This window comes from Arvicanthis niloticus, chromosome 24 (genome assembly GCF_011762505.2).
Source record: "Arvicanthis niloticus isolate mArvNil1 chromosome 24, mArvNil1.pat.X, whole genome shotgun sequence".
Taxonomy (NCBI): Eukaryota; Metazoa; Chordata; class Mammalia; order Rodentia; family Muridae; genus Arvicanthis; species Arvicanthis niloticus.
The window spans coordinates 29,820,768-29,837,597 of NC_133432.1; the positions used below are offsets into that span (position 1 = coordinate 29,820,768).

Genomic DNA, 16,830 nt, shown 5'->3' on the forward strand with positions numbered 1-16,830 from the left:
ATTAGGAATTCAAGTCGTAGCAGGGCTGGGGACTCAATGTCCAGCAGTGCTAGGAGAACTTCATTAAGTTGTCCTTAGCTGTGGACCTTGATGGTGAGACAGATAGTTCTGCCAGCAGAGGCTGGAACAAGTCTGTTTCCATGACAACAGGACAGCACAATTGGAAAGCCAGTGTCCAGGCTCTGGTGATGCAGAACTGTTGTGTCTCCCTGTCGGTGCAAGTCAGGATGGCTGTGGTAGCAGCAGCCTGCTTGGTGACCTGGCCCTTTAATCCCATCCAGCCCAAAAAAAAAAAAAAAAAAAAAAAAGCATCTCTTTTGAAAATGTGCAGTCCCCATTGACTACCTAGCAATTAAGCTATGCCAGGGGAATGCAGGCGGGTTGTGACTCAGGAACCTCAGAGTCTAATGCTGGAGCAGGCAAGACAATGCTGAAAATATGGAGCCTAGGGAAGTGGTCAGGTAGCAGGTGAAGCCAGCCTGCTTTGTTCCTAGACTGAGCGGGCATCCCTAGGCCTCTTGGTGACGCGGCTTAGCAGGTTTTACAGCATTCAAGACAGCAATCCAAGATGGCTCCTATGGGGCTCAGCCTAGGAACCCGCCTGCAAAGCCTAGCTCATCCTTCTCCCCAAGCCTGATCCAGGGACTCACTCTGCATGTCCCCTTGGCATCTGCAGCATGCCCTGTGATGGTTAGTAATGATTATCATGTTGACAGAATCCAGAATAACTCGGAAGGGAGTCTCAAGGAAGGATGGTCTTAGTTTAGGTTGCACTGTGGGTGTGTCTGGAGGAGTATCTTGATTGGGTTAATGGAGGTGGAAACGCCCACCTGGAATGTGGGTGGCACCGTTTAGTCCTGGACTGAAGGCAAAGGGGAATGGAGAACCAGTATCCAGTGCTCTCTCCTCCTCTGCTGTGGATGAGATGTGACCAGGTGCCTCCAGCAACTGCTGTGGTGACCTCTCCCTGCCCTGATGGCCTGGACTTCGGGAACTATGAGTCGGAAAAAGCCCTTTCTTCCCTAAGAGGTTTTTGTCAAGGGTATTTTACCACAGCAAGGGAAAAAGAAACCAAGGTAGACCAGAGCCAAGATCCCTATCAGATTTCAATAGCAGGGACCTTGAAACCCAGAAGGGCAGAGCAAGCTCTCACCTCCCAGTCCCCAGGGCCCTTCCTGGCTCCCCCACCAGCAGGGAGTGAGTGTCTGACTTTGGAATGAATTGGCATGAGGCTGGGTTAGAAGGTAGTTGTAGGCCCAGGAGAGGAAGATGGTGATTGCTTAGTGTCCCAGGTAGGACAACGAGACCAGGGATCCAAGACCCTGCCCTCTTCTGTCACCCAAGGTACTGAAAACCACATGCTGTGTCTGGTGAACTCCACCTGTCTTGTGGTTCAGAAGTACTGGAACCAGAGATGAATCAAGCTCCCAGCACAACCTATCCTAGCCAGAGCACTGGGCTATGCAGGACAAGGAGCTGGACCTGGCCAATGTTTCTACATCACCTGAAGCCTCCAAGCACATTCCCCATCCCCACCCCCACCCCCATCCCCAACCCTGCACTGCACCCGTGAGCAAAGGCTCAAAGGAAGTTTCTCAGTCACTTGTGTGTATCTAGTTTCTCAATGCTTTGGGGTTCTCATTCTGGGTAAGGGTAGATGGGGTCACCTATTCCTAGGCTGTGTGAACCCCTGTGAGTTACTGGGAGGACTCTGAGCTCATCTCAGAAACCCTACAGAAAGGGGGGATTCATAGAGGTGGCAGGTGTCATACCACCTGTGCTGTGAAAGGGATGGTAGTTGATTCTTGTGGAAATGGCTTAAAGAGTCAGTCAGGATGCAGGTGGGTCCTTCAGAGTCAGTGGCATTAGGAATGGAGACCCATATCAGCTTGGAACACAAGATCCAGGGACTCAGGACACTTCATGCAGAGGCCTCAGAAGACCCTAGTACGACCTGTACTACACAGGTTGATTTTGTATTCATAACTCTTTTACAGGAATCTTTTATATTTTGAGTAGGGCTTCATGTAATCCAGGCTGGCCCCAAAGCTTCTATGTAACTTGACAATGACATTGGACCTCTGAACCTCCTGCCTCTACCTCTTGAGTGCTGGAATTACAGGCTGGCACCACGGTGCCTCCTTAGGCAGTGCTGGGTCCATAACCCAGGGTTTCGTGCATGTTAGGCCAGCCCTCTACCAACTGAGTTGCATCCCAACCCCCCTACAGAGAATTCCAAACTCAAATGCAGGGGGTCCCCAGTGAGAGACAGGTGAATGAACAGAGGGCCCAAATAAAAGGAAAGAAACGCATGGACTGCTGGCCTCTGTTGAGCCCACACCTGAGTGTGTACAGATATCGGTACACTCACAGCTCTGCCCGGTGCTGGACACTGTGTATTCCTTAGAGAAACAGAGCAGCAGGGAGAGACACTTAGGACACTTCCAAAGGACAAGCCACAGGGTTCCAACTCCAGTGTGGAGTCTGAGCTGACCTTGTGGGATGTAGCCAGCTCCTGGGAGACACTGGCGACTGACTTCTCATCTTCTGCATCTCCCACAGTGAGCCCAAGTAAGGCAGGAGCCCTCGGTAGTGTGTGATTTGGCTGGATCCAACTCTGCTCAGAAGGGGGATGGGTGCGGACAGGATCCAAATTTCCCACAAGAGCTCTGCGGATTCTGGAACCCAAATGGCTCTATTCTTAGTGTCTGGGGATCCGAAATTAACCCGAAAGAAAGCGCCAGTTCCCTCTGTGCTTTTGAGCGCATTCCTGAATATAAAGTCCTAACCACACAGAAGTCCCACAGCCAGCAATGACACAGCACAGACGAGACAGTCAGAAACAGCTGCTTATGCAACTTCAGGCCAGGTGCGCTCAGAGGGGACCAGGACTGTGTCCTCTTGCAGAGAGGGAGGATCCCCCATGACTCCCACCTACCGAGACAGGCAGGTCCCTACAGATGGAAAACATGTTGGAGACAAAGGACTATAGAGCTATACCGTCTGTGCTGTGTCTCTGTGCTCACAGCACTGCGGGAACCCACACGTGCTGGGCATGCAGGGTCCTGGGGATGGACGGCTGCCTCCCAGATGGTGGTGATCTACAGAAGGGTAGTGTGTCCTACAGAAGGGCTGGCATCACATCAAGACCACAACAGGATGAACCCTCTGTGCTAACTGAGTACCTGGGCTTCATCCTGAGCTATTGTGGGGAACATTCTGGAACATCTCACCCCAGGGCCACTCTCAGTTCCCCCAATCTACCTCAATCTACCTGAGTTCCAGGTCCCTCTATGACTCTGGAAGTTCTGTGTCAGGGAGCATGACAGTGGGCCACAGACAAGTTCTCTTCTCATGATGCTTCCTTTATATAGCCCCCTGTGTTCTGAGTAGCAGCTGCCCTGAGGCCTTTGCACTCTGTCTCTACAACCTGTAATTCCCATAACTTTAGCCTTTACTCTGATGTCACCTTGGAGGGACCCTGGGTTTTATTCTCCAAGTGACTTTCTGATCCAAGATGGCAACACTGGAGAGCCAGCTATCACCACCACATTCTCCAGTATCTGCAAGGAGAGAAGAGGGGAAGCAACTAAGATCTTCCCAGTCATCTTCCTGTTTTGAGGAGCTTCCAAAACCCTTTCTGATACTTTCTGCTCAGGTCACAGGCTGTGTCTACCAGGGAAACCCATCTTCACCTCAGACCCGAGTTTCTGGTGGTGTCAGATCCTACTACTGTGCCTCCTCTCCCTGACAGAGCCTCCTGGCCAGGGTTCCACTCACCATGAGGATACGCCTGTAGCTGTCACGGTCGATGCCCCAGAGCTTGAGGTCCGTTTTGGCCTTCACGGTAGCTGCTCTGGGGGTGCCGTAGATGAGGGCCAGCTCCCCGAAGCTTCCCCCCTCGCTGATGTTGGTCACCCATTCTCCGTTCACATATACCTTTGGAGAATAGGAAAGAAAGGTCAGTGGGGCACGTGGCTTACAACAGCTGCTTCCTCTGTGAGGGAGTCCACAGCCATCCCCAGTGGACAGGACAGGTGCTTTGCAAGGCTCTTGGACCACTTTGTACACACACTCCTGCCCTGGAGGTAACTCTAGGCCAGTGTGACCTGCTCCAAGGAGCATATCCCACCTCATCCCAGCCTACTCAGAGCCACAACTGGGTAGAACACAGCCACCAAAGAACGGGTCAGGACCAGAGGGCAAAACACAGTGTGTCCCAGCTACCTCCAAGGCTGGTTATTCATCCAGCAATCATCTCTCAGGCTCTCTGGGCCTCAGTTTTTCCAACTGCACCCCAATGAGCCACTCTACAATTACACAGAGATGGATCCAGACCAACATTCTCTTTCTTGCCTTTTCCGTTTACAAAATGCCTCCCCTCTCTGGCCATTCAGTGATCCCTCTCTTGTCCCACCCCTGTGGGCACACACTGACTGTCCCCCTTCTCCTCTGGGACTTTGCCACCAAGGCAAGCACTCAAGTCTTTTGGCTGTTGGCCTAGTTGAGCCCCCTGGCCAGGCACCACTACCAAGCTGCACTGAGAAGGAGCCAGGACAAGATTCCCTTTCAGGCCGCGTGGACAACGCACCCTGCACAGTGTGCACACTATGCATGGGCTTTGGGCGGCCCACACCCAGCCGGGGCACAGAATGGGCAGATTGTTCATTCCTGGGGTGATTATGCAGCTCGGTTACTATAAATTGACACAATGCATGCTTTATCCCACAGCATCTCAATGAGCGTACAGAGCCGTTCCCACTGCAAACACTGGTGCGTACGCAGAGAATGGATTCTGATGAATCATGGAAGCGATTCTTACTGAAATCAATGTCTCATTATCCGGTAATAACTGAGGCACAGAGACTTCGGTCTAAAAGAGAAAGCCTCGCAGGTGATGATTGTAACTCCACTATGAAGTGAGCAAGACATGGAAGGGGACTGGCTAGGCACAAAGATGACAGTAGGGAGGACAATAGTTCCCAAAGACAGAACTCAGGGACCAGATGTGTGCTCCTCCCACCTGGCCTGATGGGCTTCCCAAACCCCAAAGGGATGTGGGGTGCTTGGAGGGGAAGAGAAGGGCACAGATTGCCTTTAAAAACCCTGCAAAGAGACTAAGCATGGTGTTATATACCTGTCACCTCAGGCGGAGGCAGGAGGATGACAGGCTCCAGGCCAGTCTGGGCTGTCTCAAAAAAACTTAGAGCCAAAAAGATCCATAAAGAATCTGGAAGTGCAGGGCAGCAGTGGTGGTGCACGTCTTTAATCCCAGCACTTGGGAGGCAGAGGCAGGCGGATTTCTGAGTTCGAGGCAAGCCTGGTCTACAGAGTGAGTTCCAGGACATCCAGGGCTACACAGAGAAACCCTGTCTCAAAAAAAAAAAAAAAAAAAAAAACCCTAAAAAAAAAAAATCGCCAAATGCTGTAGGGAATGCTGACGGAAGCAGGGAGGGTAGCGATCTGGGACTTTAGATGTGAGTTTACAGACCTCAGAGCACACCCCTAGGGCCTCACTTCATTGCCACAGCCCAAAGAGGCTATAGAGCACAGCCTCCCCTCCAGACTCAGGGCTGGCACTGCCACCTTGCCTGTGCTTCTGCAGGAACCTATTAGTTAGGTGAGTTAAGTTAGCTTGCAGGTTGGAAACCCCACTAATCTGAACATGTAGCTCAGTGAGTATGCACAGCCCTCCCAGGACCCCTCAGTGTCACCTTCAGTCAGTCACTCGGCTCTGTGAGCCTCAGTGTGCTCATACAGCCTAGATGGGCTGTCATGCACATCTGGTGCTGCCAGGATCGTTGTTTTTGTGGTACTAGGGATTGAGTGCAAGGCCTTGCACCCCAGCCCCTCACTGGGGGATTCTAGGCAGGAGCTCTACCACTGAGCCACACCCCAGCCCCTCACTGGGGGATTCTAGGCAGGGGCTCTAACACTGAGCCACACCCCAGCCCCTCACTGGGGGATTCTAGGCAGGGGCTCTAACACTGAGCCATGCCCCCAGCCCCTCAGGGGGGGGGGGATTCTAGGCAGGGGCTCTACCACTGAGCCACACCCCAGCCCCTCACGGGGGGGGGGGGGATTCTAGGCAGGGGCTCTACCACTGAGCCACACCCCAGCCCCTCACTGGGGGATTCTAGGCAGGGACTCTACCACTGAGCCACGCCCCCAGCCCCTCCCTGGGGGATTCTAGGCAGGGGCTCTATCACTTCTAGAGCCATCACTTTGTGAGCCATGCCCCCATCTGCTCTCTGAAGTATTCTAGACAAATTCCTCCCACTGAGCTGTATTCCCAACCTCTCCCCAGTTTGAGACAAGAGTTTCCCTCTGTAGTCTATGCTGTTTCCTAATTTGGTAAAATTTTCCCATTGCAGCCTCCAGAGACCTGGGATTAAAGGCATGCACCACCACCCAGGCATCTGGAACATTATTGAGTTGAATGTGACTTCCTTGTTTGTTTCCTGACAAAGATCTGAGGTAAGTGACATCTGTTGCATCACAGGCACACCTGTTGGCTCAGCAGAAGTAAGTATTACTGAAAGCATAGCCCCAGAGGCTGCTCTGTCCCCACCACACTTCTGTCCCCGTGTGTCATCTTGGGCGGAGTCCTAAGTACAGATGCTTTTGGGGTTGGGAGAGGTGTGTAGGACACTCGAGTCCCTGCTGGCCAGTCTCCTTGCAGCATGAGGATCAAGGAAGTCCCCCAGTAGCTACCCCAAGTGAGAAGAAGGACTTAAAGGTACCTTCCCCCAGAGCACTGAGCCTCTGGGGACACAATACCTCTGTGGTAGTAATATTTCCGCAACGTCACACACCACAGGAAGAGTGAGTATGGCTGCCCCAGGACATGACCAAGGGAGCAGGGACCCTGTGGAGTGACTACCCTCCCTCAGCCCAGAGCCTCAAGCAGAGGGGATCTCCCACAGTGTCAGAGGAAACCATTGTGCCCTCCAAGGCCACCCGGAGGACAAAGGACCATCCTTCTGTGCACACTGGCCTCTGTCACAGCTCCCCCACCCAGCTGGTACGCAAAGGGGCTACTCTTGTTTGGTTCCATTTTTTTTGTTTTTTCTTCCTTTAGGAGAAAAATGGTGGGAGGCCCCACCGCGCCACATTATGCTACACTAGAGCCCAGCCCCTTCCACCCTGCCCTGCCTGCCTTCCTCCTTCTTGCCTGTCCCTGTTGAGCCTTGGTTCAGTGCGTGACCATCTGACTCAGGCACCTTCTCACCTCTAGAAACTCTGCAGTAGATGACAGATTACCATCTGCAGAGGATCATCCAAATAGCAGAGACACAGGCCACAGGCAAATGGTGTAGCGACAGAATACTGGTGTGGTGGTCTATGCCTGTGCTCTTAGCCTCCGAAACACTGAGTCTTGTGGATTGGGTTAGCCTAGGCTACAGAACAGGACTGTATGAAAAAGAAAAACCAAGGCTGAGATGGCTCAGTCAGTAAAGTGTTGGCCTCGCAAGCAATGATATATGAATTCGAGCCCCAGAATCCCTGTGAAACTTCTGGGCACGGTGGCCAGGGTCTGTAACCGCTGTGCTGAGGCCCAGGGATTACAAATGGGCAAATCTTTGGGGCTCATTGGTTGGCTCTCCTACATGAATCCATGAGTTCCAAGCTAGTGAGAGACTGCATTAACAAAGCAAGGTGGACTGAAGGGATGACTCAACGGACAAGTACTTGCCACACAAGCCTGACAACTCAACAGGCTTGATCCCTGGACTCACGCAAAAGTGAAAGGACAGAACTTACTCTACAAAATTGTCCTCTCACCTCCATATATGTGTGATGTCAAAAGCACCACACCCCATCACACGCATGCACGCATTCATGCACGCATGCACGCGCGCACACAGCCCAATACGATAAATAGAATTGAACTTATAAAACAAAGTAGCTGGTACTTGAGGAATGATGGCTGAGGTTGACCCCTACCTTCCACACGCATGTGCACACACATGGACACATGCACACTGCACACATGTGCATGGACATACACACTAGGAAAAAGAAGAAAAGGAAAAACCATTAAAAAAAAAAAAAAAAACAACCCAACTCTGAATTTAAACTCCTGGGGTGGCCTGGCCTCTGCATATTTTTAGAGGACCAGAGGTAGCCAGAGGTAGCTGGACAGCAGAAGTTCATCTGTACAGTAAAGTCCTGGCAGAGTCCCCAAAGATCATTGGATTTCTAGAGTGCCAAGACTCTGGGACCCAAACATCTCCCTCCTGACACAGATGGACCAAGGTTGCCAGGAGCCCAGGGGAACTCAGGGTAGGGCACCCAGCACAGGGCCAGTTCTGCTTCCCTTCTCAAGCACTTCAATCAAGTGGGAAAGACAGCAGTGGAGAAGTGAAGGTGAGGGTCATCAAAAGAACTGGGCCTGGGGTACATAAATGTCACCCTTGGCCTCTGTGCCCAGAACACTCCTGGGCGGTCATCAGGACAGTGAGTCAGTCCATCCTGGGTGTGGGAATCTCTCACTCTTCCTTATGTCCGCATGCATATCCAGATCCCCAGAAGGCAGATCAGGTCGAGCCCATGCCCCAACATGGAGTCACATGAGGTCTACGCAAGCCCAACAATCCAAGGGACTGCCAGTAACCCTCAGCCTGTGTAACCTAGCCCTACTAGGACAGCACAGCATTTGGGGCGCCTCAGGGTCTAATACTCTCGAATCCAGGCAAATCCAAGCAAATCAAATGCCGGGCTATATTCAACATCCTGTGACCTCAAATGGGTCCACTGAGAGCCTCGAAGACAATGTGCTGTGTGGGTGGAATATGCTTGTGAGGTCCAAGACCTTCAGAAAAAATGGCACAGCCAGCTCTACATCAACAAACAGCCAACTGGAACATAACAGCACTTTGGAAAACACATCTCCAGGAGACATTCACACATCCCTGTTCACTGCAGGGTAGCTTGCAAGACCCATAAGGATGCAGATAAAGAAAATGTACCATATGCCCCCAGTGGAATATTGCTCAGCCTTAGAAGGACATTCTGACAAAGCATGAATGGGTAGACCTTGAGGATGGATGTTCTGTCCAGTGACCAGCAGCCATAGGACAGATGCTGTGTGAAGTCAGCATGAGGCTCCCCAGAAGAGTCGGGTTATTTTTAGATCAAGAATCTGTGAATTTGAGCCCCAGAACTCACATGAAACCTCTGGGCATAGTGGCCAGGGTTTATAACATTCCCCCCACCCCCACGCGCTGGAACCTGGGGAGTACAGATGGGCAAATCCTTGGGGCTCACTGTTGGCTATCCTACATGAATCAGTGAGCTCCAGGCTAGAAAGAGGCTGTTTTTATTTTATGTGTATGGGTGTTTTTGCCGACATGTGTGTCTGTGCAGGTGGAGATGGAAGAAGGGGTCAGATCCCCTGGAACAGAAAGTTACAGACAGCTGGATGCCAGGAATCAAACCCAGGTCCTCTGGAAGAGTATCCAGTGCTCTATAACCACCGAGCCATCTCTCCAACCCCAAAGTCAGACTTTCAGGGCTAGAAAGTAGAAAGAGGGAGTCAGGGGCTGGGGTGGGGCTGTAGAGTGACTCAGTAAAGGGACCAGATGAGATCAGTGTGGCAGTACAGATGGGAGGAGGGCTGGGGAGACAGGCCAGTGGGTAATGGCTCACTGTGCAAATGTAAGGGCCAGAAGCCATGTTTTTTCAAAAGGTCAGATGTGATGGTATATGGCTAGGTAGGTGGATACAGGTGGATGCCGCCTAAGGTTTTGCTGGCCAGCCTGACTAAATTACATGTTCCTAGGCCAGTGAGAGACACTCTCTCAAAACAAAAAACAAAACAAAATTAAAAAAAAAATGGACAGTAACTAATAAAGACACCTGAGGGTGACTGTTGACATCTACAGACATGTGTTCTCCTCCACCCGCCCCCCCAGAGGAAAGAGTTCTGGGGATGGGGTGGTGACAGCTGCACTGCTGATACCATAGTTAATCTCATGCTCCAAGCACTTTAACAATTTAAACAGATGTGCTCACCCAGAAACTCTGGCGAACTGAACAGCCAGCAGCCCAACATCCAGACGGGATACTGATGCCCAGTTCCCGGGTGCACACAGTGCTGCCAGCAAGGAAAACATCTTTAAGGCTGGAAGAACCTCTTCTCCTGAAACAGGAAGACCCCTACCGACCTAAAGCTCACAGGGACAGTGTTAACCTTGGACGGAATGGGGGCACCCCCAAAACAAGAAGTCTAGAGACAACCAAGAAAGACCCCAGACCCCATTCCCAATCTCGTATGCGTGCAGTTGGGTGTCCTTTTCAGCAGAAATGCTGTATCCCATGAATAAAATAAATTGGAAAATATTTTTTTCTACTAGAAAACTGGATTCTACACCCACTGCCTAGCATTTACAAAGTCTCTGAAAAGCCATGATTTTAACTAAGACTAGACTTTGGGCCTCTGATCCTCCTGCTCCTGCTAGTGGGAGAAGAGTACCCATCCTGCTCCAGAAAACCTCACATGCTGGCCTGTCTGGAGGAAGGGTACAGATCTTGCCTAGAAAGGTAAAGCTGGTGATACCCCTCTCGTGGCCCCACCCAGGTAAAGGCAGATGGATTGCTGTTGCCCTAATGGCATCCTTACAGACCTGCCTAGCCTGAGGGAGGGGTTACCGGATGCAGCACGGAGGCCATAGAAGCTTGCTGAGAGTAATCACGGGAATTATAGTAATATATGCCCCATAACTCAGTGGGGACTGACATACCAGCTTCTCGCTCCCAACGGCTTACTGGACACCCTTTGATTCCTTTAAATGTGGCCTTCCTTCATGACTCCATGTGTTTACCCTGCATCTCCCACATCACAGTCCAGCTTCTTCTGTGCCCATCCCTGTGGGTGCTCCCTGCTGCCCACCCATTACCACTGGAAAGTCTGAGAGACTGACGCAGGTGTTGGGGACTTTTTCATAGTGCTGTAGGGAGGCGAGACCGGACACACCCACTCCTAGGTCCATCTTTGCACCACCCGCGGCCTACATCTTAAACTCGAGACTTTAGCCAGGAAGCGGCATCCACCCACGATGCCCAGACATCCTGATTTGGCCAGCCAGCGTCCAGCAAGGGCCTCTAAGCCACCTCTGAACCTGAACCTCCCAGCTGGGGAGAGAGGTGGGGCAGATTGAGACAATATATTTGAGGAACTGTTTTGTGAAGGTGAGCTCACTTTTTCCTTCACTAAATTGCCTCCACATGTCCCCCAGGTTGGTGGGTGGCCAGCTCGAGCTCTGACCATCATTACATGACAGTGGGGCCAACCAGAGGCTGGGGAAACCTCAAGCCAGGCTCCCACTCTAGCTCCTTACTGACTCATTGGGGCCTGGAAGGTATCTGTCGGGGAGGGTTGGAAGGGTCTTGTTCAGATGCACTGTGACTTTGGGGACCCTCAGTCCTACCTTGAAAAGAATGATGTGGAGGTGTGTGGGATCCACATTCAAGGGGGTCAAGGACACAAGTCTGGGGTCAACATCATGAGTTTATGTGGCTTTTGCTTTTGCAGGATTCTGGGGACAGTGAGGTAGAGGCTGGCTTCTGAAAGTTAATGGGATAGCACAGGCATAAACACTGAGCGCACTGTGACCATCCAGGGCAGTGACCCCCTCCTCCTTAGCCATACCTGGGGTCTTCCACAGCAAGTGGCTCAGGGGCCTCCAGGGAACACCACAGACGTAGCGAGCCAGGGCCACAAGATGGCCACCTACCCTCAGATACACTGGAGCTAATCTGAGGAGGGAGGCGGCCACTGCAATTGGGGTGATGGTGGGTGTGGGTGTGGAGGGCTTCCTTGAGGATGAAAGGCTGCTTAGAACTGGCAGGAGGTGGGGCAGGAAGGCTGCTCTGCGGAGAATCCTGTGGTGTGGGGGAACCCTCTGGCCGCTGTGGACACCATGCTCACTTCTCTGGGACGAACCCCAGGGTGGAAAGGACTAGAACACAGTCTATACAAGGTTTTGACTCACCCACAGCCTTCCTGGAGATGTACATGGCTGGGAGGTGGGGGGGTGGGGAGGGCGGGCACTCAGGGACTCCTTAACCATCAGTACAGCCAGCACTTTTCTTATATCCACTTATTCGGGGAAGTCCAAGAATATGTGACTCAGAATCCCCCGGGGTCACCCCAACCTTGTCTTTGAGATGGAACTAAAAGATTCTAGGTGACTGTGGTGAGCACAAAGGAGGTCGCATTTGGACTGGGATACATGGCTCAGTTGGTAGCGTGTTTGCTTAGCAATCCTGAAGCCTGGCACAGCGGGGAGTGAGGGGGGGAGAGACCTCCATCCCCAGCACCACATAAATCAGATATGGTCACAGCTCTGTAATCCCAGCACTCAGGAGGTGGAGGCAGGAGGATCAGAAATTCAAGGATATTCCCCAACACCTGAAGAGTCTGAGTTGAAGCTGGAAAAAGAGAAAAAAAAATGGAGGAGGAAGAAAAAAGGAAAGAGGAGAAAGACGGGGGGGGGGGGGGGGGGGGCAGCCTCATATTCCAAGGAAAGGGTGGGCCCAGATCAGAAGCCACAAGGGCTCCCAGGTCACAGGGGGAGGGTCTGGTCTTCTGCTATCACTAGGGTCAGCATTCATCAACGCTCCACTGCAGACAGAGGAGCAGGGTCTGGAGGGTATTGAAGGATGAATAAGAGTTTGCAAGGCAGAGCAAAGCTAAGATCAGAGAACACAGGGAAAGCCAAGGCCCTGAGGTGTGAGCTGCTGTTTACTAATTTCCTGTTGATTGCCAGCCACCCCATGAAGTAAACACACTATCCCCAGGGCAGGTCCAGGTTGAATATTCCCAGGGGAACCATGGGAGCTGGGAATCCCCCTGAGAGGAAGAGCTAGCAAACCCTGTGGAAGGAGAAGACAGAGCAATGAGTGGTGGGTTTAGGGCCAGGAGTGGGCAGTAACCTGGGATCAGGGCTTGGGAGAGAAGCTATGGATACAGACTATGCAGGATTGGTAGAGTGCTTGCCTGACATGCAAGAAACCCCAAATTCCACCCCCAGCATGGTACAAACCAATGCTTGTCATCTCTGGTCTCAGGAGATGGTGGCAGGAGGATTGACAGTTAAGGATCATCCTTGGCTACATAGTGAGCTTAGGCTAGCCTGAGCTACATGAAACTCTCATTTATTTATTATTTTATCTTATTTTATTTAGGATTTCTCTGTGTAGCCCTGATTGGAACTCACTCTGTAGACCAGACTGACTGACCTTGAACTCAGAGATCTGCCTGCCTTTGCCTCTGAGTGCTGGGATTAAAGCCATGTGCCACTACCACGTGGCAACCCCCATTTTAAAAAACAAAAAACAAACAAGAAAAACCCAAAAAACCACCATAAACTAAAAATTAGAAATGAGTCACCCACACCTCCCAGCAATCTCAAATCTATCAGTGCAACTTCCAACAGAGAGAGCGGTCCTTGGGACCCACTTATAGAAACTGCTAGGGGCCAAGGCCTCTTCCCCTCCCTACCAAACCTGGCCTGGGGTAGGCCAGGAACCAAGCTGCTTTCTGAGCTGGGTTTTTCATGGATGTTTGTTTTAACCTGAAGCTTGGTCACAGCCTAACATCAGAACAACTTTTTAGTCGTCTGCCTCATGCTTCCTCTGAGTGAGTAGCCAAGGGATCCCTACCTCCCAACTCAGTTTCCTTGTTTGGGGAGACAGGAGGCCCTCCCTCCCCTGAGACCCAGACCAGGGGTTGAGCTGTCAGATTCACCAGGTCAACTTTGCGTGTGCCCCACTGGGGACGCCAGGGTGACTCACTTCCTATGTGGTGGCTCCGGAAGCAGGTGGGCCAGTGCGGTTCCCAGAAATGCATTGTGGGACAAAGTTGGGCTGCTGGGGAAATCAGAAAAGGATTTTCCCAGAAATAGCCCAGCTGGACATAGGTTCAGGAGCAGAGGCCAGGCCCAAAATAGCTCTCCTAACCCCAGGGCAACAGGCAGGGTGTGGCCAAGACACCTCCGAGGCAAGGAGGGCACCGCAAGTCCCCTCCAGGTGGGGCACAAACTATGGCTAATTAGAAGGTAAGGCTAAACTGAGCCACAGCCCAGCAGTAACCCTGGGGCTGGCCTAGGAACTGACCCGTAAACGCTAAGGACCTGAAAATGTCCTGGGGAGACTCTGTCCATGTCCTCTGTTCCATGACATGTCTGTCCCATGACCATGTTCCAAGGTCTGTTTGAGACAGACCTTCAAGAAATGGGTCTCAAAAAAAAGCCCCCAAAAAGCAATTGATCAGGGCAGGGCATGTGGTACACCTGCTGATACCACCTTGAAGAGCTGACGTAGAATACAACACTAAAAGGAGAAGCAGATACTCAGGGTGCCAGCGAGAGGAAGTGAGGGGACACCCATCAGAATGATATCAGCCCAGCCCCAGTGGCAGTCCAACAGTAGGTCAGACTCCCAGAGACAAGAGGAAGCACCAGACTGACTCAGAGAGGGACCATAGCCAGATGTGATGGCTCATGAGTGTCATCACCCTGCTGGGGAGGATGATGTAAGAAAGTTACCATGAGCTTGAAGGTATAGCCTGGGCTATGAAGTGAGACCCTATGTCAAAAGAGACAAAGCCATAAAGGATTTGGATAGAAAACAAACCCCTCAGCTCAGGGTGTGAGCACCTGCCTAGAATCCCCCAGTGAGGGGCTGGGGTGTGGCTCAGTGGTAGAGCCCCTGCCTAGAATCCCCCAGTGAGGGGCTGGGGGCGTGGCTCAGTGGTAGAGCCCCTGCCTAGAATCCCCCAGGGAGGGTCTGGGGTGTGGCTCAGTGGTAGAGCCCCTGCCTAGAATCCCCAGTGAGGGGCTAAGGTGTGGCTCAGTGGTAGAGCACCTGCCTAGAATCCCTAAGGGAGGGGCTGGTGTTTGAGTGACAGAACACTCATCTAAGTGTTAAAAGCCCTGAGTTCCATCCCTAGCATCAAAAACAAACAAACAAACAAAACATTAGGAATCTATTCAGAAAGAAATGCTGCCAGCTTGCATTTGTGAAACCGGGTGCTAAGCTGTGTGAAGCCTTTAAGCCAAGCATGCAGAGAGGACCTCTTGTCCAAAAGGCACGATGGAGAGAGATACTCACATCTACTTCTCCTTGGTCGATCACATAGAAATTATCTCCTTCATTCCCTATGACAGAACAAAGATACAACAGATGTAAAATGTGAAACAAAACGAGTTAGATACGCTTGGTGATCTGGCAAAGAACCCTTGTAACTACATGTGCCAGCCAGTGCCGAGTAATACCAGCCCCAGGTGCCAACTCCTGGGCATGGAACACCACCCCCTCTCTCATGCTGGAAGTGAACCCAGGGTCTCTTGCACACCAGGTGAAGGCTCTACAAAGCCATGCGCCCAGTACTCTCTTCACTCATTAAGTTCTTCAGGTTGGTCTTGAACTCAAAATCCACCTCTCCCCTGATTCTTGGATTGCTGGGTTGACAGATTAACATTACCTGTTGTGCTGTGTCTCATTAATTTCTTTTTCTCTTCTCTCCTCCTTTCCCTGCCTGTCTATCCCCTTTCCCTGTTTGTTTGTTCTGAGATAGGGTCTCTCACTATGTAGCCCTAGCTGGGCTGGAACTCACTATGTAGACCAGGCTGGCCTTGAACTCACAAAGGTCTGCCTGCCTCTGCCTCATTGGTCTTGAACTCAAGACAATCCTCCTGCCTCGGCCTCTCGAGCACCCACCCCCACCTCTGGCAGTTTCTTAAATTGGTCTGGACAGGTGACAGGCATCCGGAGGAGAACGTACCTTGCTGTATGACTGTTTCCCCATCGATGTGAGTGACAGGAAACATGGCATCAAATATGTCACTGAAAAACAAACAGAGACAGGAGCTGCAGGAGGCACCAGCCAAGTCAAGCTGCTTCCTACAACATATACCCAATCCCGTCCATTCACCACCTCTCAGCCCCTCAGAATCCAGTCTGCAGGCCTTGGGGAGAGGATCCCTCCAGGTTAAAAGAAGAATTAAGGCCTTCACTAGCCTGTTGTGAGGAGCCACATGGCTCTCTGCCCACGGCTAACAGGCACAACCTGCTTGCTTGGCTTCTTTGTTTATTTTGCTTTCTTGAGAAAATGTGTCATGTAGCCCAGGCTGGCCTCAAACTATATAGCTGAGAATGACCTTAACTTCTGAGCCTCTGCCTCCCAGGGCTGAGATTATAGCCACTGCTCTGGGTTTACGGGGTGCAAGAGATTAAACCAGGGTTTCTGCATGCTAGGCTAGCACTCTTATCAACTGAGTCATATCCCCAGCCTGGCTTCTTACAAGAAAGGAATGCGTTTATGGGCACTGTTTTTACAATCCAGTTAGGAGAATAAGTCACAGTCGGTTATGAGTACTTCTCATGCCAATAAATACAATTTGTTTGGGACGTGGCCATCGAGCCTGATTATGTGGATTTTGATGGCTTTTTTTCCCTTCTGGAGGAAAATATTTACAGTCGCAGGAGTGTTCATAGTTCCAGACACAGAGATGAGACAGCACGACTGGGGATGCAGCTCGATGGTAGAGCACTTGTCTAACACGGGAGAAGCCTTAGGTTTAATCCCCACGTACTCCAAAAATATAAAGAAATGAGACATCAGTCAGCACCCAGATTTGCAGGACAGAGATGTGCAAGGACTCGTGGACCCCCAAAGTCTCAAAAGCTGGGGAGCCCAAAGTGGTCTCTGTGCCAACCCTGAGACTTGGTGGCTTCATCTTCTAAATATAGGTGTGAAATGGGCTGTTGGACAGAAGCCAAGGGGAGTCAGGCGGGCTGGGCTATCAAAGTCACCACAAATAG

The 16,830-nt window shown here is 51.5% G+C and overlaps 1 protein-coding gene across 5 annotated transcripts in view; it reads right to left on the reverse strand.

Annotated features, from left to right (window-relative positions):
• Prkar1b (protein kinase cAMP-dependent type I regulatory subunit beta) overlaps nucleotides 1–16,830 on the reverse strand; it is a 140,215-nt gene that overhangs the window by 31,805 nt on the left and 91,580 nt on the right. For all 5 annotated transcript variants that reach the window (XM_076923439.1, XM_076923437.1, XM_076923434.1 and 2 more), the window contains exons 5-7: nucleotides 15,791–15,852; nucleotides 15,118–15,164; nucleotides 3,781–3,939 (exon numbers count right to left, since the gene is read on the reverse strand). In XM_076923439.1, coding sequence (XP_076779554.1) covers nucleotides 3,781–3,939; nucleotides 15,118–15,164; nucleotides 15,791–15,852 — 268 coding nt within the window. The remainder of the gene's footprint in view (nucleotides 1–3,780; nucleotides 3,940–15,117; nucleotides 15,165–15,790; nucleotides 15,853–16,830) is intronic.